Consider the following 21883-nt stretch of genomic DNA (forward strand, 5'->3'; position numbering starts at 1 on the left):
TGAATCAAGTAGATTATTTAACTAGTAATTATATAACTTTCTGTGTACAAAGTCACATATATCTGAATTTAATAGTATTTCTCTTACTAAATACAAGTATTCTGTATGTATGAATATGAAATTGAACACACATCAGCAATAACCAGATTATATACAGTGATGTTGATGGCTGAGTGACTGCACCTCCACATATAACCTGGTTATTGTGAGGATTGGGTTCAAACACACTGTAACCCAACCCACCTATAACTAATCAATCATCCATGCGACTTTTTTCCCTAATACACAGCGTAAGGCTGGCTGGCTGTCTGTCTGTCTGTCTGTCTGTCTTATTATTTTTTTTAAAAAATTGTCCCGGGACGGAATACTTGTTTTGAAGAATAGAACCTGGCAGATGTTTATTTATTTATCTATTTATTTATTTCCCTATTTCCCTTATTTTATTGTTTTTCCTAATCCCTGATTCGGCACATTAAGAGGAACCTTGGAATCTTGGACGAAGGTAGCCCTACCGCCACCAAGTTTAGTTTCAACCCTGTGCCTAATTTTGGAGGGGATATCTCACATAGTATTTATCGCGTTGACGCACTAGGGTTCTCTCAGCGTTGCCGCGCGTTGTTGAAATATCATCCCGCACCACACAACATATATATATATATCGAAGGAAGGTTATATATTCCTTTTTTGCCGTTCGAAGGAATAACAAGAAATAAGAAGAAGGTTTATCTTTTCAGTTTAACTGGAGAGAACTGTTCGACCTCTCAGGTACAGTACATACATAAATGGAAAGTTATGCGCCTCGCATCATCGACGGCGATCAGTGCATCGCATCGCATCGGCCCTATCGAAAACTGAACCAGAGAGGAGGGGCACTGCTGTAGTCACTCACCCACTTGGACCACTGGGTGCATCTCTACAAAGCATATATATATATATAACACATACACACCCAGGTATCTCCATCCATTCCACAGGAAGAATGGTTTTGGTTGCTTCAGGGGTGGTTGGCTGTCCAGACTCGAGTGGAACCACAGATCGAACAGTTTAAAAAATAAAAAGGTTAAAAAGAATAATAATAATAATGTACTGCATAGTTGGTTGTCCATTTCCCTGTTGTAGATCCCCCCTCTCTCTCTGCCAGTTTTATGTCGATATCAGAATTCCTAGCCTAGTTTCCTTCCTGTTCACCACGTACCTGTGTGTGTGTGTGTGTGTGTCCATCGCTCGGAAACTTGCTGAGAGGCGCTGGGCAGACGACGCGAATAGGGAAATAGGGAGGGAGGGCGACATGTGAAACGAGCCGAGACCAGGTTGGAGGAGACAGACAAACGGCGGCCACTCACTCACTCACCCTGGCGACATTCTCTATCAGATGTAGACTCCGGGGTTGAGTGACTGATGATGATGACTTGTGTGTGTAATGTTTTCCAGCGCCCGAGAGATGGATGAGTGCCATCCCATGTCATGTCGTCTTATCAATAATAAATGAATAGTCATAAGCATCGTAAATGGCTGGACAAGCTGGCGAGCCCAGACCCGCAGCCAGGCCCAGGAACCCAGTTGTTCCCCGTCCCCCGTCCCCAGTCCCCAGTCCGGGCCTTGGTTTGTCGTGCCCAGCGAATCTGCCAATTTCCCCGTCGCCCATTCCTGTCGATTGGGTTCCCCAAGTCCCCCATCAACTGCCCTCTGCCACCCACTACCGACTCTCTCCTTCTCTCCTCCTCCTCCACAATCCTCAACTCCACCAACTCCTCTGCTGCTGCATCGCTGCATCTCGCCATCCTCTTCTCTGGGCCGCTTCATTCCTTCGCTTCTCTTCTTGGTCTGGCAATCCCTCTGCTGCTTGCTTATTCACTCTTTTGTAGACCCTTGTTTGCTTCTTCTTCTTCTTCTCCTTCTTCTTTTTCTTCTCCTCTTCTCTGCTTCCGTTCCCTTCTCCCGCGAGCCTGGTGCTTGACCTTTCTTTCAACACCTCCTCTTCTCTCCCAGCGGTTGGCCTTCCCGCCCCCACTCCAACCCCCTTTGAGGCCATCCTCTTTTCCCACGACAAATCCATCTCATCCACTGAATATCCAACCACTCTGTATACGCCCATAACTCAGTCTTCTTAGTCGTCTTCGCCCTCCAAACATAACAAACCTTCCATCGTGGTCGCATCGTGGATTGGTGAATTTGTGAACCACAAACCGTTTCGTGGCTGTCATTCGTCCCCCGTCCTTCAGCTAATCCTTGGGACAGCCCGCTCGGGTCATCGTTCCATAACATAAACACAGCCCTGATCGTACCTCTTTATACTGCCCCTTCGCACGACCTCGCGCGACACCACCACCACAATCACAACTCAGGAAATAGAGAGGAAGTACTCCGTAGAGGAACAGAACATACGATAGCAATCGATCACTACACCAACCATTTCATCATCGCATTGCATTTTGCCCTTTCTTCCCCCTCGACACCCTCGATCACGTATTCCTTTCCCTCCCTGTGATCGATCGAATAACCTTGTCCTGTGTGGAATTCTTCAAACTCCTAGCCTCGTTCAACGCTCCCTTATCCACCACCCATTCTCCTCCATTGGCACGAAAATCCACACTTGGGCTTGGGTTCTTGTTATTGAAATTTGTTTTATCATACCACCAGCAGGCGGTTCTCGTCCTTGCATGGTAACCTACTCCGCGAACTACTCGACTTCCTTTCAGAAACGGTCCCCGTTTGCTGTCCACAATCGGCGATCCAACATGGCTCGCATGGATTTCAATAATATTGTTGGCGATCCCTTCGCCCTGATAACGATTTCAACATCCCTGGTATTGTTGCCTCTCTGTTTTTTTTGTTTTGTTTTTTTTTTCTACCCCTCTTGTTATCCTCCAGCTGCTCTCGGCTTCTTTTCCCTTGGGGTGTTCGTAGGAGGATGATAAGTCTTTCCAGTGTCAGTTGGATTTGGATTCGAAATGCTAACGACTCGTTTCTCGTCGAAAACGTAGATAGCATGGCTATTATCCTTCGCCACGTGTGTGATCTCAGATATCCAAGGCGCTTTCCCTAACTTCGCATGGTGGGCCGTTGGGTATATGCTCTGTGCTATCATCGGTATTTCCTTGGTCCTGGCGTCTCAAACAAGCCATGTTTACGGTGTCGCGGTATTGACCCCTCTTGCCCACCACTCACTCCTCTTCCTATGCCGGATGCCAGCTAATAATGCATTGTCGAATCTACTAGATCGTCGGTTATCTCGCTGCGGGCTTGACTTTTACAACGCTTGCCGTCAATTCGCTGATCTATGACGATCAGGCCTCCAAGCAGGCTGGTGCTGCGGGATTCATTCTCCAATCCATGGTTACTGTACGTACATACCATTTCTTTAGTTCATCCCCTCATGTACTTTATTATTCCAAATAGTATCGCCATCCCTAACACGCAAGTAATCCACACAGATCGTCTGGATATTCTACTTCGGATCCTCCAGCCAGACTTCATCCCGTCCTTACCTTGACTCGATGGGTGCCGGCAAGGAACACCCCTCCTATCGCAACAGCAAGCCCCTGTCCACCAACTACGGTGCGCGGCCAGAGACGGTTGTCTCTGGTAACCAACCCCCCCAGATGTATACCTCTGCCCAACTCAACGGCTTCGAAACCTCCTCCCCTGTGTCCGGCTACCCCCCGACCGCTGCCAACGGCGCTGAAAATGGCACCCAAAACCGCTTTGTCGGACCCGCCATTGGCTCGCAGAGTAATCTTGGCGGTGGAAGTACTCTTGGTGCCGACCACCCATCGACTCCTAACGAAGTTAGCCAGCCAACCGTGTACCCGTACCGCGCCAAGGCCATATACTCGTACGAAGCGAACCCGGACGACGCGAATGAGATTAGTTTCTCAAAGCATGAGATTCTTGATGTGTCAGATGTGAGCGGGCGGTGGTGGCAGGCAAAGAAAGCGAGCGGGGAGACGGGGATTGCGCCGTCGAATTACCTTATTCTGATATAGGTTCCTTTGTTCTTTTTATGCTTTAGTTATTTTCTTGCAATTTTCCATTTTCCATTTTCGATTTTTATTTGTACTCAATTCAATTCGATTCGATTCGATATTATTTTTTTATTATTCATCTGATGTTTTCTTTTGTTTGTACCTGTCATTCTTCATTCTAAGCTTTTTTTTTTTTTTTTTCGTTTGTTCGTTTTCATGGAAAAAAAAGGTTTTATTTTGGGGGAGGGAGAGGGATATATGATTTTCATTTCTTACCATCTTTTCTTCAACTTCTCTTTTTGACTCTCTCTCCCTCCCTTTCCAGTGGCATGACTATGCTCTCTTTTGTATGTTGTATGTGTATGCAGTCTCACGTGTATGTATCTCGCTCACTCTCTCCCTCCCTCCCTCCCCTTGTTTCTCATACCCATATCCAACAAACACCAGATGACCGTAGCCCACATAACAGAACAACCCCCTCATTTATTCCACAACTCTTTCTCTTCTTTCTCTCCTTCCACCCGTGCCAGCGCGATAAACAAGGAAAGGGAAAGCAAGGAAGAGAAAGAGAAAGAGAAAGAGAAAGAGAAAGAAACGTTGACATGTCAAGCCAATTGATTGAATGTTGTCTCTCCCATCATTGTCATTCATTTTTCCCCCCAATCGTCAGTTTCAGTGGAGAAAAAAAAAAGAAAAACAAAAATGATATCTCCCCCTCCCTCCATTGTAATTCTTTCTCTTCCCCTCACCCCCACCTCATTTTCTCATGATACCCTCATTCCTCTGCTTTCTTTCTCTCTCTTCCTTCCTGTCGTTTTCCCTCCTCAATTCGATACTGTCACTAGCTCTTACTTCAAGGGTTGTCCTTTGCTCAACTCACTGGATGCTATCCTTTCCAATTTTTCTTCATTTCTGTTTTTCTATTTCTTTGAACGCCAAATGATGCTGCGATTCCCCCCCTCCGCTTAAAAGAAAGAGGGGGGGGGGGGGGAAGGGAAGAAAGAAATAAAGAATAAAACTTAAAAAAGCAGCGAATCGTGATCGTGATCGTACCTTGTGGTTTTCTTTTGTCATGATGATAAATGATGATGTTGGTTCGTATTTTTACTATTTATTATTTTATTTATTTAGTTACTGCTATTAGTTGCTATGATAGTTAAATATGGCAAAAACTCCCTTCTTTCTTGCCTTTGATACATATATATATATATATATCTATATATTTACTCACCTGGATAACAAAAAAGCTGTGGAAACGACATTGGAGTCACTCACCATAGCTCTGTCGGTTTTCCGCGTTGACGATATATATAGTTATGGAAGAGGAGAAAATAAATAACATAGCTACATCAATATACGCAATGTTCACCTAACTAACCTAAGTGCTTTCAGAATTGGAGGCGCTCCAGTCCAGGGTATATAATAAAACCAGAAGAAAGATGGGTTCCGAACGATGCACGGAAGATGAGATGCCCCGGCACAATAGACAAATAAACACTAACTAGGATTTTTTTAAACGCCTTCACAAGGCCCGATTGATGGGTTTAAATAAATAAAATAAAATAAAATAAAATAAAATAAATACTAGTTATTCTATTTACTGTAAACAAAGAACCTCCATCTGGGCGCCAATGGGCATGAGACGAACAAGTTCTTGCTGCTTCTACGCTCTGGTTGACAAAAGCAATGCAATCAGACGCTCATCGATGAAATCGCAAAGCTACGCGGGGCCTTGTAACGAGGAGACGAGCCGAGGGGTTCATCTTCTCCTACAGAGTAAGTAACACCAGCTGAGATTAGGTAGATCCATCATCAACCCACACAACTCTGGAAGTTGTTTTTTTTTTTTTTGATCCCCGTGGATATATCGCCATAGGCTTTTAACCTTGGTCAGAGCATCAGAGCATAGTAATTGCTACAATGATGGTCAACATCCTCGGCGTTGATCCGATGGTCGCTTCTCAGGGGTCTGGGCTTGAACAAGGCCGTTGTAGAAGTCTTCAGCAGCCCGCGTATTCGATATTGATGAAAATGACACGGGGTTTGTCGTGACTCACCGAACCCCTGGTTGGTGGTCAACACTGTCCATGCAAACAGCAATCTCTCGTCCGGCTTCATGACTGACCTGTCGAATGAGACGTGCTGGAGAAACCCAAATGTAAAAGCTCTGGGCTTTCGGACATACCCGCTTCCGACTGTGACTTCGAGGACGCAGAAACTGGGAAGAGGGTGGTGGCCAATCGACCAGGCTACTATATCCCCCAGTCGAAAGACTATGATGGGGAGAAGGTAGTCAGTCAGGATCTGATGAAAATGGAGTAAAGCTTTTTGTAGCTGTGGTGAATCGGGAACGGGCAACATTCCACTGTTTAGACGATTTGTTTTTGCAACGGTTATTCACGAAAGTTTTTCCTTCATCACCCACGACCACATTTCTGGGCCACCAAACGTTGATGCACTGTAGTACCCTCTGCGGCGGGCTGCAAGTCTTGTTCCTTAAAAAGATTTGTCCCCCGATATATTCCATGACATATGACAGCCGAGCCATCAACCACGATTCGGGGGCACTGCCCCGATTGGCGAGCAAGTAACAGGATCGTGGACTCGGCATTTCTGGAAGCAGTCAGGAAGCGGAATGGAGATAAAGTTGTGGGTCGAAGAACGACGCAAGAAGAGAATCCCGGTCATTGGTATCCAAGAACGTCGACTCAAAGCTTGGGAACGTCCAGAGTATTTCCGAGTTTCTGTAAAGTGATAACGGGCGGAAGTCATCTAGGTGTAAAATTCGCAGTTGGAGGAGGACCCCGCAGCCTGGTGGTTACCATGCAGCAGCTTGATTTATTTGTACATCGGCGAAAGCCGGCATCAAGAAGGGCAGAGTAAGCTGTTGATACCTGTGCATCAGGAATAATAAATGTTATATATACCCTGTATGGAAGTTAGTCGGGTCGAGAATCAGCAAAATCAGCAACATGCTGGACACAAAACATGGGGATGGGAGATATGCACAAGCAACCATGAAAGGACCAGTGGCAGAGCCCAGACAAGTTCAGAGTGTGAATTCAAAGCGATCACCAGCTTGTTCTCTATAAAAAGGTTGTAAACGTGGAGGTGAGAACTACAAGTCGTTAGTCATCATATCCTTCTGGGCCACCAACAACGCCGTTCTCAGACCAGCTGCAACAGAATATTTGTTCAAGTTTGGAGCTCGAAACTCATTTCACAGTGAGAGAGAGGAATTGCGGGGCTTTTTATAACCCATGGATCAGCTACTACTCTACGCTTGCTATTACATACATCACAATGATCAATTGTGTGATGAAACCTTGCTCATCAAATGAACAGCGTTGTTGGCGGTAAATTTGGTGGATTATAGGTTCCAGGCTTCTGCAAACCGTGATCTTTTCTTCTTGCTTCTTGCTCGTCCGTTTCATTTCTCGGCCTTCCAATGTTTTCTCTGGTGCTCAAAAGCTACGTTGTCTTGTCGGTTTCCGCCTCTTTCGTCGAATAGTGTTATCGTCACAGTGCTGGCTGAATACTGGTACCTTTGGGAGTTACCAATTTTTCCATCCAAGGCGGGGAAGAATGATCCTTTGAGAATCCATGATGGAAATGGTTGATGAAAGTCGAAAAAATATGATCTTTATATATATGTATATATAAATAAATTTCTCATCAACGCCCCCTCTCCTTCGGAGGCCTTTTTTCCCTCTCGATCTCCTGCTAGCGCTGGGCGCTCCATGGGAGAACTTTTAAATTCAACAATGGCAGCTATATATATCCATACCACACTTTCACCCGATGCACAGAAGCCACATCAGTCTTTTCTCTGTTATTGGCTGGCACTATCCCATCTTTGACGTCACGGAGCTCAATGGAACAGAGCGTTTCAGCATCACTTCCAAAAGCGCGGCCTTTGCTTTTGTTTATCTGCAGGCCAACCCCAGGGCGGGGTCGATATATGTATATTCCGATTATATTGGGATTTTTCATACCTGAGCTCGTTTCTAACGTGTTTGCGTTGCCGAAGAACCGAAAAGGCCTTTGCCACTGCGCATTCAACAGGGAACAGAATACAAGCCGGGATTTTTTGACCTTCGTTTTCTAACGGCCTTAAGAATCATGCAGATGGTGGCGGAAGATGGAAAAATCCCCACTGCGGCCGATGTTCTTGGAACCATCGGCACTGCGCTTTGGAGCATCCAACTCATACCTCAGATATGGTACAACTGGACAAAGAAAAATACCGAAGGGTTGCCCGCAAGCATGATGTTTATATGGGCTTTAAGTACGTGCTCTTCTCCTGATGTCTTCAATATTGAATTATCGAATGGCACCATCTTGCGTTGATATCGTGGCAAGGGGTGTAAAGGTTGGGAGCTAAAGGAAAGAAGAGGGAGGGGTAAATGAATGGGTTTGGGTTTTGCTGATATTCCTCAAAACATGGCCAGGTGCTGTATGTTTGGGTATATATTTGGTTTTAGAGGTAAGAATCTTTACGGGTCAGATTGTCACCGCAAAAAGAAGAGAAGTCCAAACAAGAGGGGAGGAGAAAAAAAAGAAAAGAATAAGGAAAATTTATCTAACATTATACTATAGCAAGTGAATATTCCCCTACAAATCCAGCCACAGATGTTCGGCGCCCTGTGTGCAATCTGCTGGGCACAAGTTTTGTACTATAGCCAGTATGTCAGATTGAGCCCCCTGTTTCCAGCCAACACCAGCGCAATATACCACCACCCTAGCACCTATCTCTAAGATGTCTTCAAAATTATAGCGGCTACACTTCGGGGGAAGCGATCGTAGCTGGTGTGATGTCTGCGGCGTTTTTGGGCGGTTCTGAAACACTATTTATTGTTACATTCCAGGTATGTTGTTTTGTGTCAAAAAATATGTTCGATCCTCTTTTCGGCGACGAGGACAAGGAGTGCTAACTGGACCCGTCGTCGTGCATGCATATATATCCAGGTTCCGTATAATAAGGGTGTTACTTGGCCCGCCATTTTATTCGGTGTTCTTGCCATGGTCTTTATCATAATAGGGCTCATTCCCATCTATAACGAGCTCTGGAAGAGACAGGGCCGAGTTGTTGGGATCAGTTCGTTCTCCCTGCCCGCCTTCACTCCTTTTCCTCCCTTGCAATGGCCTCCCCTTCCGGTCCATTAGTATTTCAGCAAGTTTCTCATTGGCTCTCTGCTGTGTACAGGCTGGATCTTTCTCTCCATGGATGCTCTCGGTGCGCTCTTCTCTCTGCTTGCTCTAGGTCTGTCCATCCTCTTGAATTCCTCCTTCTATCGCGAATCCTCCCGGATTTCTAGTTCGCAGGCGAAAAAGGGCACGGAGTTGGGGACGAAATTGCGGATCAATTAATGCTGACAATGCATTCCATCTCAGCCGTTGAAGGAACTTTTAGCATCATAGGCGGCACCGCCTATATTCTAGTGTAAGAAAAATTTCCCTTTATCCAAGAGCCAGCCTTTTTTTTTCCTACGGTATAAAAATATATGCATGTAAAACACCTCTGCTGAAACCAATCCATAGCCTCGTCCTCGAACTCGGAATCTTTATCAGCCACATCATCTGGAAACTCCGCTTCTGGGAGCTGTGTCAGGCAGCGAAAGCGCATGGCATGAGTTTTGATGAGTTCATGCGTCTGGAAAGGAATGGGGGCAACAACAACAGCAGCAGCATCAGCAGCAATAACAGTAGTTCTGCACACTGTGAACTTAGATGTTCCCCCGACGACTGCACTCGCAAGTCGCCGCCGCCATACGCTGTGCCGAATGTAAATCTTGAGGGCAGAGTAAGCGGAGGAGAGGCCAGCGTTGATGGGAAAGTATGTTAAAGTTGACACAGAATGAATATATATATATATAGCAAATGCAGCGAGGGTCATGTTTAGATATTGGACTGATGCATTCCTTATAGAGGTCGCACTGCAAAGAAAAAGGGGCAGTTTCCCACAACAGATGGAAACACAAACAGACATTGTCTAATTTTAAGAGCAGTCGATGGCTTGGTGTTATTTTCGACGTTGGTTTTCCATTCTTTCCATGAAACTGAAGGCCAGGAGCCTCTCAAGCACGCACACACACAGCAGAACGGCCAACCCAATGGGAAGGAGGATGGATGAAGAGGAAACGGAGAAAATGAACATGAAAAATAAAAAGATGGAAAGACGAAAAAAAAAAAGATATGCGAATGATCTATGCAATCTTTCCTTTTAGAAAATATAAAACTGCTTTCTACTACTGTTTGATAATCAATGACTACTAGGCAAACCATGTTATTGCTGCATTGCACAGTATAACCTTTATTTCATTCATTTATTCAATCCATTTTCTCCCCCGCCCTCGTCGTTATCTATTATGCATAACTAGCTATCCAGCTATCATTATTGGGCAGCTCGCAGCTCGGACAAAGAGTAATTTTTAACTACTCGTAGCTAGTTGGGGAGATTGATGCAGTCACGGTGTGATGGGCAAAGACAGCAGTAGTAAACATCCTAGGAGGAGCGGGGAGAGAGGCGGGGGAATAATCTCATAATCCATCAATCATCAAAAGAATGGCTGTAGCTGTGTTTCTCAAGACCGGGGGGGCATGGATTCATGCTTCTTGACTAGTTGGGTCATGCATCCATTTGATATAGTTAGATAATGTACAGATGTACAGTAAATACATGTAACTTCTCGGAGAGGAGGATCTGGAAGTTATTTGGCCCATTTATATATATCGAATGGCATAGGATGAAGGCAATAGAGAGAGAGAGAGGACAGGAATATCGGTGCAGCAGGATTGGTGCATAGCCCCTGAGGCAGCTAGCTAGCTATACAGAGTAGATAACTACTAGTGCTAGTAGATATACGCCCGGCTGCGCAGTGCTTGTGATATACGAGCTTCTGTTTCTCTGCCTGTGTCTGTCTGTTGATCGCCAATGGGTGTTCATTTGGTACTAGTATTCAATAACTAGTTAGCAATGGCATATGAATAGAGCGTAACCATCTACAAATATCTCTCTCTGTAACTTCATCTCAGCTGTGTGGGAGTTGCCTTTGTATAGTTCCAACTCCCCACAGCAGTAGAAGTAGCATCGCGGACACACGCACAGCAGTTTCGCTCTCTGCCTGCCCTGGACTCCAATATCCATTCAATATTCATTCAATAAACAGCACGGAGTAACCAGCTATTGGAGAGGTGGCCACGCGACGCTGCTGCCCGTGACCGAGTCGGCGCTGTGTCTCGAGGTGCCTGACCATCTTCTGTCCGCTTGAACGCCGCTCGACACCATTTCGAGCATCTCCACCATCGCTAGCTCTGGGGCTAGTCGATGCGATGGCTCCCCTTAGCCAAGTTAGCTTGCCCTCTGCGAGAACTGCTCTGACCCTGTCCGGCTGCTAAGCCCTGACGGGACGAAATCCCGCGATTCTCACAAACCCTTCTTCTCTCCCCCACGTTGTAAACATCTGGAGGTTCACATATAGACATACACACAGACATCTATACAGACATACAGACATACAGACGTACTTACGATGTGCTAAAGGAACCCAGCCGGCTGCCGTGTCTGCCAGCGAGGTCCCAGCTGTCTGCTGCGGGTAGCTGATACCGCGCCCATGGATCGAGAGCGTCGACTGTCGCGGTTGACAGCCAAACTACTCCGTCGGCCTTCCTCGTCTTCCGCAAACTTTGTTGTGCCCAACTTGCCCAGCCCCAGCACCACAGCCAGCACCACCGCCAGCACCACCACCAGCAACACCAGCAACACCAGCACCACCACAGCGATCAATGTCAACCCCAATGTCCATGCTGCTGCAGTCGGTGCTTCTCCTTCCTCTGGACCTACCGCCGCCATAAATTGTCGCTTCTCTGCCTCGTCCTGCTCCTCGCCCATCAGCCCAACAGATGATAACTCCAACCGCCTCTCCCCGTTAACTGCAAGGAGACTGCACAGTAGGGATCAAGCAGCCGCAATCGATTCAGCCAAGGCCAATGAACAGCACCCCTTACCTACGAAGTCTAGAGACAACGAAGAGATAGCCGAGCACGTCGACCAATTCCCAGCTGTCAGTTTCCAGTATAACACTGCCAGAGAAGGGGGACTCGACGCAGATTCGTCTGCCCGCTCTTCGTCGAGCAGCTCGCGGGCTCCAGACTCAACAGAAGACCGCCTGCCACTTCGTCCATTGGAAGCATACTCCCTCTCCAGGGCCTCCTCGAAGGACAAAGGCTCCCACTTCCGATCTCCTCGTCCACCCCACCCTCGCTCCTCGGTAACATCCACCTCGTCGTCTCTGAACATAGTTGATGAGTCTCGCAGATCCAATACCCCATTATCGACTACTAGCGCATCTGCCAAACTCACCCCTACTTCAAAACCGGTTTCCCGCCCCAGCATTGCTGTCCGTCGCCAGTCCCTGGTCCCCTCTTCCCAGCAACGCCTAATCAGCACACTCCTTGAACCCTCTTCGTCGGCCGGTGGGGATTACTTCTCCAGCGGCCTCCCCTCCATCCACCGCGACATGATCAGCCGAAAGGTATGGGTTAAGCGGCCCAATTCATCCCCTACCCTGGTTGCGGTCACAGAGGAAGATCTGGTGGATGATCTGCGCGATGTTATCTTGAAAAAATACAACAATTCCCTTGGCCGCACCTTCGATCCCCCAGATATCACTATAAAACTCATTCCGCGAGACCCTTCGAGTCGACAGAGCTCCCATGAGCGAGTCCTTGGCCCGGAGGAACCTGTGGGTCGCACTTTGGATACCTTTTACCCTAGCGGACAGACCGTGGATGAAGCATTGATCATTGAAGTTCCCCAACGCCGAACACCAAAACCCTCCCCCCGACAACATAACCCTGGCTACTGCCATTCAGAAGAGCTACACCCAGGAGAATCCGGAGAGTATTTCCCTCCAATGGCTATGATTCCTCAGTCCAATGCTTCTGGCTCCGTTTCAAATGCCAGCGCAACTAGCTCTCACCATGCTCCCGCTCATTCCATGTCCGTGATCACAACCGGACAACTTCCTCCCGTTCCTTCGCCGGGGAGTCGTGGCTCCTGGCACCAGCATCAACTTCAATCTCGTCCTAAATACGGCCGCCAGCATACATCTTCACCTACCGTCGTTTCTACGTCTCCGAATCAAAACATGGCAGGTACGTCTGCTACTTCTCGGTATCGTCCAGAACCCCCCTACCTCATCGACTAGCTGGCTTCATTAAACTGTTGTTTTTTCTTTCTTTTCTGATTGCTAACTTGCTCCATTTTGTTACTTTTTGCGTTGTCTCTGATTTTATAGATCCTAACAATGCCCCAATAAATGGAGCCTCTCCTGTTTCTCAACCTCCATCTATGTCAACCCCTCCAGCTCCCTCACCCGAGCAACCCCAGAAAACAACTACCTCACCACCAGTTCGCACGTCTTCCCCTCGCCCAACTCAAAAATCACGAAAGTCCAAAACCCGCAGCAACAATGGTTCCCTCCCTGGGAGCCTGCTAGATGGCACTGTCCCTCCCATTAATGTATTAATTGTGGAGGACAACATTATCAACCTCAGGCTTCTCGAAGCATTCATGAAACGACTTAAAGTGCGGTGGTCGACCGCAATGAATGGTCGGGAAGCTGTTAACAAATGGCGAGCCGGCGGGTTCCATTTAGTCCTGATGGATATCCAACTTCCGGTCTTGAGCGGTCTTGAAGCTACCAAGGAAATACGGCGCTATGAACGACTCAACAACATCGGAGTATTCTCGAGGACTGTTTCTGGCCAGTCGGCAAAGGGTTCAACATCTTCCTCAACACCGAGCTCGCCGGTCGAAGGCAAAGATAACAGATGTCATGAAACCCTGAGGCCGGAAGATAAGTTGGAAAATCCAGAGGCCTTTAAAAGTCCCGTTATCATCGTTGCATTGACGGCGAGCAGTTTGCAGAGTGACCGAAATGAGGCATTAGCTGCAGGCTGCAATGATTTTTTGACCAAGGTAGAGTATTCATGCCCTTGTTTTCTGTCTTGTTTTAAGTGGACTACTGTTATAAAACATCCCCTTTGTCTTTGCCTTGCCTCACTCATCTTTATTCCGTGTGAAATATCCCATGCTGACATCGATTGAAACCGCACCATAGCCCGTGAATATTGTATGGCTAGAACAAAAAGTGACTGAATGGGGGTGTATGCAAGCCCTAATTGACTTCGAGGGATGGAGGAAATGGAGGAAATTCGACGAGCAACAAAATCCGGAAGGTCCAGTGCCGGTTACATCTTCTACAACTTCCCTTGAACCCCCCGGCGGCCGAGAGTCAGAGACCGCTGCTCTCCAACGCAGAAAGTCACAGCCGAATATCACCCACTTGAGCGGCAACGTGAAGGCCATGACCAGCAGCGATAACAGTAGCAGCAGTAGCAACGACAACCGTAATTCTAATAACGGCAATGAGGAAGCCTCGGCTAATCGGGACGGAGCAGCGATCGCCACTAGCAGTCCTACCAAGCAATTATCTGCTTCTGGGAAAGAGTCTGGATCCAACAACCCCTCATCCCCAGTTGCAGTAGCAACAGCAGCAGCAGCAGGCGTTGCTAATAGAACTTCCAAGCCGGATGCAACGAGCCCTGGTGAGAGAGGTACCGCGGGAACGTATTCAACCGGTTTCAAGCGAGTGAATCGGAATACGAACTCAAGGATTTAACGAGCGTGGAAATTTCCATGACCTGTTCTCGAGTGTGTGTTGAAGAGCGTACCTACATACACACACACTCACTCACAGACACGAACATACATACAGACAGAGAGAGATATATATATATATAGGGATGAGAAAGATACAGACAGTGGGAGCTAGGGCGAAATACATTTTCCCCTTTTGTTAGTGTCATTTAATTTATTCCTTCTTAATTCCTCCCCCCCTTTTTTTTAATTGATTGAATTGACTTATTTCCCCACCTTCTTCCTTCCCTTCATTTTTGACATTTCTCATTTGTATTGATGATGGTGGTGACGTTTGGTGTTGGGAGCAACTTTCTTTTTTTTTTTTGTGCCCCCATCATCTCATGGATGATTTTACTTGTTATTTTCCTGTTTTGATTGCCTTTATCTATCTATGTATCTATCCAATCCCTGTTGGAAGGGAGGGGAAAGGCTCAAGCTTTCCCCCCTTCCCCCCGCCCTTTTTTTTTTTTGCAACGCTCCTTTTTCATCCTTTTTCGGCGAGCGGGTTGCACCTTGGCTATTTTTTTTTTTTTTAAAAAAAAAAAAATAACAATAATAAATCTATATATTTCTCAAATTTATCAAGCGAAAGAGAGTGATTTGAGATAAATTATTACCTTTGTTTTTTTTTTTTTTTTAAAAAAAAAAAAAAAATTCATGTAACTAAAAACCATGGCAGCGGTGAATAATCGATTATTATTCTCGGTTTCTTTCATTTTGGCTTTTCCGTAGTCCCTCTTATTTATACATTATCTAGTTAGTTGTGCGCGTCGTGCGGGAATCTGTTCTTGATATGTATATAATACTAATACTGTCATTTGTTAATGTATCTTCCCTGTGCCTAGCTTTGATTTATTTATTATATACTTCTCGCATTAACTTCAGCTCTGGCGTTCGCTCTTAAATTAATTAATCGCCCACCCCTTGCCCCTTGGGACTTCTTTGCTTTTCTTTGGACATTGAGTGCATGCCGTGGGCATATATAACTCTATAACTATATATATATATATCTAAATACGAGAGGATTTAAAGGGGGCCAACAAAAAGGAAGGAAAACGAAACCCCCCCCCAAAAAAGTCAATATATAAATCTATATATCTATACGTATATATACAATGTTTAAACATTATACTTTGTCACACATGGCAACACAATTGGCAATATTTAACTGAGGGAGAAATCGATATTGGGCGGTACGGTACATAGTAGGGAAGTGTCGCCAGGTCATCATCATCATCAATCATCAATCATCCTCTTGGATTCCGTGCGTGTGTGTCCTTGATGGATGCATAGTAAATAATATATCATAATACAAAAGCCTAATCAGCTTGCGAAACAGGCGCCAATACCAATACCAATACGAAAAAAAAAAAAAAAAAGAAAGAAAGGAATGGAAAAAGGGAGCACAAAAGGTATTGTACAGCGCAAAGGGGGCGCACAATGATTTAATACAGTACACACAATTTTGTATGTACAGGCAATTGAAGATCTGATAGACAATACTTGCTCAGAATTCCCGAATACAGGAAGAAGAAGGAGGAAGAAAGACTTCTTTATTATATTACACCTCCACTTTAGTGGGTATCTTGATCGTGCCTCTCTTCCGCTCGTAATTAGGCACACCATACCGGCGACCAGGAGCAGTTGTTCCACGGCCATCCTTCCCCGTCGTCTCGCGGGATACCACCGCATCTCTGAAGCGGAACTCGAAGCGGCTTCCCTCCGGTTGGACTCGGGTTATCCTCGCCTCTTCCCTTGCCTTTGCAGCCTCCTGCCGTTTCCTCAGCGCTACCGTCTCCCGCTCAATCCGTTCCGCGAAGCGTTTCTTGTGCTCGCGGAACTCGCCGGGTTTCTGGAACCGGTCGTGTGCGAAGGCGACAAGGTGAGGGTGTGGGATGCGGTAGTCTGCGGGTTGAAGCACTTCTTCCTCGTCGTTTGGTTTGCCGACTTTTTCAATCATGTGCGGGTTGCACGTTGTTTTTTCGATGGCTTCGGGGGTATTATGTGGTGTGTTGGCGGCGGCGTGGGGGAGGGCGGGTGCAGCAGAGAAGACGCGTCCCGCGTCGACACGGGTGAATTGCCGGGATTCAGAGACAGGGTAGAAAATTTGAGCCTCTGTGAGTCGGTGGACGGGGAGATCGTTTATGGATTCGTGGGGAATAGGCCGCTCGGGATATTTCTTTAATGGTGTAGTGGGGATCATTTGGTGTACGGCGCGAGCGTATGGGATCGCTCGAGGTTTGTTCTATTGCGTTGGTTGTTAGGAAGGCTGCATTCCAATTGCTCCAACAGGCTATAGCCAGGACGCTCCACAAAATTGTAGATAATTGAAGGGTTTGATTCAGAGAGTTGTAATTTAAATTTGAAGTAAACATCCTCCAGAATGGGAATTTAGGAGTCTTCAAGACTAATCGAATTTGTTTGCTCATCATGACAAGATATGAAGGAGTAGGAAACTCCGGGAATAATGGTGCAAATAGGGTGAAACCAACAGAATGAAAGTGAATAACAATAATAATAAAAATAATACATACCTCTGCAACCCATTTCTTCTCCAGCTCCACCAACCTCACCACAGCCGCCACTCTTTTCAAATCCACCCCATGCATAACACTAACTTCCCTGGGCGACTTGCCATACTCGACAACCTGTCTATGGATCTCATTCCTTAAATCCTCACTGAGCACCGACTCGCTCACAAACGTCGGATTAAGCGGGAATGGTCTGAGGTCTTCCAGCGTCTCCGCATCAGTGTCTTTGCCGCCCTCCTTGGAACGGATGAGCACGCCCTGATTGCTGTAGGCGTTGATGTAGTTCGTGCTGCCCGGTTTTGGGTCTTTAAAGACTGAGCCCGGGCCTTTTAGCCACAGGTGGACTTTTCGTCGCTTTTCTTCTTCTTTGTCGTTTTGGGGCTCGGCCGGGGCTTGGGAAGCTGCAGCGCCATGTTGTAGTCGGCATTGGCAGGTGGTGTTAGAGGATGTGGATGCGGGGGTTCTGAAGGGGAGTGACAATGAGGCTTGTGATTGAGAGGGCGAGGGATTGGATACGAGGCTGTGAGAAAGCCGTCGTAGTAACCCCAGCCGAGGAGGCATCTTGGTTGTGATCGATATGTCAATGTGACTGTTGAGGAGAGAGGTCAAGGGGGGTTGAAGAGAGCGGTCTACAACAATGAAGACGAGAGAGGGGGAATTAAGAGAGCATTTTGGCTGGCTGTAAGTTCAGGTTGCAGCGATGTTGGACAGAAGCTTCGTCTGGGAAAAATTGTTCCAGCAATTTTTTTTTCTTCTGCTTCGAAGTCCGAACGTCACGTGGACTAGCGTGACTCCGTTAGCGGCCTAATGCCAAATTCGGCCAAATCCCAAGTCACAAAAATTTGACGCACAAATTGATTAAGGAGAGGCCGAAGATGGTCAGATAAATGGGAGTAAAACAGTAGCTGTAGAACGTTTCATGTATCCTATCTCTGTATAGATTTTTCGCCAGAAAGCCTAGCTATGCGGGGAAGTTGAAAATATAAGTAGTCTGGATCCATAATTTATGAACACGAAGATAAAAAAAATGGAAGGAGAAATCAACAATCCAACAGGTCTCTGTACCTCACTCCATTTCCTTTAAGAGGGAAAATCGCTTGTCTAGGAGAGACGATACAATAACCAAGCCGCTGGCGAGTACTTGACTCCATGAAGAGAAGGGCAGCGGCAAAAACGAGAATTTAAAAATTGAAGATGAAGAGGCGCGACTGGTGCGAGTATAGAAAATCCTTAAAAAGGGGATTTGTGAGCAAGGGTTTGGGGGAAAAGATTGTATAATAACGATTTCTCAAAAGTATTATAAAAAGAAGCTAGGTAAGATGAATGGGACAAGGATAAATAAAATGGGATGCCCGCCAGCAGGAGAGGCGTAAATAGCAACTTACACACTCACACGCACACAAATAAAAAGGAAAAAGAAAAGAAAGATAAAAACAACAAGTGCCGTAGGGGAATACAACTGGACAGATAGGGACAGATATGGTCACAAAATTAACCGGCAAAAATGTGAGATAAAAGACACCGAACCATTGCAGAGAAATTTTTAGCAACAATATCAAGGGATGATAGGAAAATGGAAAAAATGGGTGTACGAAAAGGAAAGAAAATATCCATGAATCCACCACGAAAAATGTTTCCGCATCAAACATTCCTTTAGACATTCCTGCAGACACCCATTTTCCCAAGCCAATAAACGGACTTAAAACAATCGTTTAATACGTACGCCTTATCATGATTGCTTTGCAAATGGGCATATCGATCAAAATGGTTCTTTTCCTTTTTCCTTTTTCTTTTCTTTAGAGGGAAGTGAAAGGAGGACGAAGGGAACACAAAATATATATGCAGGGAAGAGTGAAAGAAAAATACCCCACAAAAAAATTATGTCGACACGCTTCAAATGATGGGTGGAAAGAAGAGAGTACGTGTAAATTGGGGAACACAATTCAGAAGAAACAAGTAAAATAAATGAAGCAGACGTAGGAAAGAACAAGTTGGGAAGCGGAAAACAGGCAGGGGTCAAATGGACACAAGGAGGCAATGATGTTGGTAGTGCGACGTAGACGCAAAGGATGGGAGATAAAAGTAAAATGGGAAATGGGATACGGAAAAAAGGGGAAATAAGAACGAGAATGAGTCCTCCCGAGTTCTAGTAGAACCCAAGTGCGCACAAGCAAAATGCGCCAGAACAGTATGCATTTTCTCGCTAATCCCGAACAAAAAATATAGCCGCTTTTCCTTCAAGATTCCATGCAGTGGTCAAATTACCCCGAGAAAAAATGACAAAATATAGCAAGGGGACAAACAAGAAATATCGATGCAAATATAAAACAAAAGTGGGAATTAACGGAAGAACAATAAATACGATAATCTGATAATGGTAAAGGAAATGTAAAAAAAGAGGGGGGGAAGACATGGACGAAAACATCAACAGGGGCAAAGGCCAGCCTAGCATGACGGTCTAACATGTAGAGTCCAGTGTTCCAAAACGCCAGACGCTCCGGTACTCATCACACATGCAAAACATTATATAGATGCGTTTTATATGCGGTGATCTATCGGCCCATGAAATCAGCAAAAGCAGTGACGTTCATGTTTGCCATATTTGGACCTGCCATTCCACCAACGGGTCCACCATTAAGAGTTTGCGAACGCGATGTTCCAATAGCGCCAGGGTTCATTCCGAGTCCCGGCGTTGAGTGCCCATTAAAGGCGTTGTTGGCCGCAGAGTTGTTGTTGATGCCAGCCATAGGATTGATTGAATTGTTTGCATTTGCAAAACCAGGAGGGATGCCCAATCCAGGTGGGAAGGTGTTCGCAGTCGCGAAAAGTGGCATTCCTGTGCCATTTGCTGTTTTCCCAGCATTAGTATTGGGTGTTGCGTTCATCCCGGGGGGAGGCCCTGGGCGAACCCCAAGCGGGTTTTTAGAGAAACTAAGACGAATGCCGCCTTTGACACTGTTGGAAAGTTGATATCCGTACAGCTCGTGCAGGGCTTTAGTCGCAAAAGAAATGTCTTCGAATTCAACGAAGCACATAGGTCCGTTCTGCTTATTCCGGAAGCAGAGTCGCTTGTATCCACGCTGTTTGGTAAACAAAGCCTTCAGCTCGTCTTCTGAGGTATCATGTGGGAGATTGCCCACGTATAAAGTATTGCAAGGAGGGTTTTGATCGGCCGGATTGACGGGTGGGTAATTTACCCGATGGTACTGAGAAGCATGCATGTATCCCGGATTTGGTACCATCGTGGATGAAAGGCCGGGCGGTATTGTACTGGTGGGAGTTCCAATATTCGTGTTTGATCGAGCGCCACTCAATTGCTGCATTGGGTTGCTAACATTTGTTGATAACGAGAGGTTGGCAAAATGTGATAGCGGGACTGGCGGGTTGGTCAAGCGTCGCTGTAAAGCTGCCGGATTAGAAGGGCAATTCCGCGCATACCCAACAGGGTCATTCAGCAAGTCACCGGTATCTTCGTCCGGATCCTGTTTGATCATCATCTTGCCAGACCCGTAAGAGCGGTCATTGACTGAATTTTCGATAGGCGACTGAGGGGAAAATATAGATGTGAGTTGGGAATTCCCTTCTGGCGCTGGAAGCTCATGATTCCCTGCTCTCTCGAACGCCTGGAAAGCACCATTAAAGAGCGACGCCTGGCGCGTTAAGACCGACGGAGCACTGATTTGGGATGTAGAATTTGACAGGGTACGAGTTGACGCATGATCGATTGTATTGCGGCGCACCAGTGAGGCTGGAGGGGTGTTAAGAATTTCAACAATCATATTGGCTTCACCCGTGCTGTTGAGTTTACCATGGAGGGCGTTTCGAACTTCCTCTGCTGCAGCTCTCGTTTCAAATCGCGCGATCGCAGAGCGACACTGGCCGTCTTCGGGGTGTTCGTTAGGAACGAAGGCATAATCGACTAAGTGTTGGGAAAATGTAAGTAGACCATGTAGTAATTCGTTGCTGTATTTCGGCGCCAATCGTCGCAAAAGGACAGAAACAGTGCCGCCATTAACGTTCTTTGTGGGATACGTTCCATTCAAGCCGTTCATGTTTGGTATGCCATTCCCAGCAGCATCCATCTCTGCATGACGCAATGAGGGTTGGCCTATCGGTGGAAGCATGGTATTAAAGGCTGCGGAAGCGGAGGCAGGTGGTTGAGATGATACAGGGGAAAACGGCTCGGGTATGTTTGTGTTGTGTATGCTTGATGTGCCGTTAGGTGTGGAAACTGGAAGGTGGGAAATCGCGGCGGAACTGGACCCGTTGCGCTTCAGCGTGGGCCTATTGAACATTGCGCCGGGTTGGTTCAACTGACCGTTGCTCATAGTCGATATAAAGAAGTTTTTAGGTAAGATACGTATTGGCGCAAAGGGAAGTCGAATCCTCCCTTTTTATCGCTTGGAACGATCCTCGCGAAAGCCTCGCGGGTCGCGTAGAGTCGATAGTCTCAAGCACGGCTGCCAAACAGTAGGAGTATGATGTGATGGTTAGAAGCTGTGACGCTTAAAAAATCCCTTCGAGGAGGATCGAAGGCTAGAGTCGACGCGAAAAGGAGATGGAAGGCCCGTTAGCGTGGGATTCGTGTGACAAAATAAGCTATGAATTTATGTGCATCGCTTGAGGAAGAGGCTGATCTAAGCAAAGCAGCGCGTTCTGCAAATGTTAGTTCTATAACACGA

At 46.5% G+C, this 21883-nt stretch overlaps 7 protein-coding genes across 7 annotated transcripts; 4 read left to right on the top strand and 3 right to left on the bottom strand.

The window, feature by feature from the left end:
* Positions 1-1462: 1462 nt before the first annotated feature.
* Positions 1463-2032, bottom strand: HCBG_04696 (uncharacterized protein; the record flags this gene model as incomplete). The annotated part of the gene is made up of 2 exons (XM_045431745.1): positions 1463-1647; positions 1750-2032. 2 exons carry the CDS (start codon positions 2030-2032, stop codon positions 1463-1465), a joined length of 468 nt encoding a protein of 155 aa, XP_045286957.1.
* Positions 2033-2738: 706 nt separating this feature from the next.
* HCBG_04697 (osmosensor protein) lies at positions 2739-4364 on the top strand (the record flags this gene model as incomplete). Its single annotated transcript, XM_045431746.1, has 4 exons — positions 2739-2812; positions 2872-3010; positions 3220-3342; positions 3435-4364. 4 exons carry the CDS (start codon positions 2739-2741, stop codon positions 3984-3986), a joined length of 888 nt encoding a protein of 295 aa, XP_045286958.1.
* A 2573-nt stretch (positions 4365-6937) lies between these two features.
* On the top strand, positions 6938-7585 carry HCBG_04698 (uncharacterized protein; the record flags this gene model as incomplete). Its single annotated transcript, XM_045431747.1, has 3 exons — positions 6938-7019; positions 7062-7190; positions 7311-7585. The coding sequence occupies 3 exons, from the start codon at positions 6938-6940 to the stop codon at positions 7583-7585; spliced, it is 486 nt and encodes a 161-aa protein (XP_045286959.1).
* A 502-nt stretch (positions 7586-8087) lies between these two features.
* HCBG_04699 (uncharacterized protein) lies at positions 8088-9893 on the top strand (the record flags this gene model as incomplete). Its single annotated transcript, XM_045431748.1, has 7 exons — positions 8088-8253; positions 8417-8451; positions 8565-8650; positions 8743-8833; positions 9284-9408; positions 9507-9801; positions 9843-9893. The coding sequence occupies 7 exons, from the start codon at positions 8088-8090 to the stop codon at positions 9891-9893; spliced, it is 849 nt and encodes a 282-aa protein (XP_045286960.1).
* A 1685-nt stretch (positions 9894-11578) lies between these two features.
* Positions 11579-14859, top strand: HCBG_04700 (uncharacterized protein; the record flags this gene model as incomplete). The annotated part of the gene is made up of 3 exons (XM_045431749.1): positions 11579-13121; positions 13334-13947; positions 14090-14859. 3 exons carry the CDS (start codon positions 11579-11581, stop codon positions 14648-14650), a joined length of 2718 nt encoding a protein of 905 aa, XP_045286961.1.
* A 1372-nt stretch (positions 14860-16231) lies between these two features.
* On the bottom strand, positions 16232-17865 carry HCBG_04701 (uncharacterized protein; the record flags this gene model as incomplete). The annotated part of the gene is made up of 2 exons (XM_045431750.1): positions 16232-16915; positions 17205-17865. The coding sequence occupies 2 exons, from the start codon at positions 17760-17762 to the stop codon at positions 16232-16234; spliced, it is 1242 nt and encodes a 413-aa protein (XP_045286962.1).
* Positions 17866-19753: 1888 nt separating this feature from the next.
* HCBG_04702 (RNA binding protein) lies at positions 19754-21529 on the bottom strand (the record flags this gene model as incomplete). Its single annotated transcript, XM_045431751.1, has 1 exon — positions 19754-21529. One exon carries the CDS (start codon positions 21527-21529, stop codon positions 19754-19756), a length of 1776 nt encoding a protein of 591 aa, XP_045286963.1.
* Between the last annotated feature and the right edge of the window lie 354 nt (positions 21530-21883).

The sequence above is a fragment of the Histoplasma capsulatum genome, assembly GCF_000150115.1.
Source record: "Histoplasma capsulatum G186AR genomic scaffold supercont2.6, whole genome shotgun sequence".
Classification (NCBI taxonomy): Eukaryota; Fungi; Ascomycota; class Eurotiomycetes; order Onygenales; family Ajellomycetaceae; genus Histoplasma; species Histoplasma capsulatum.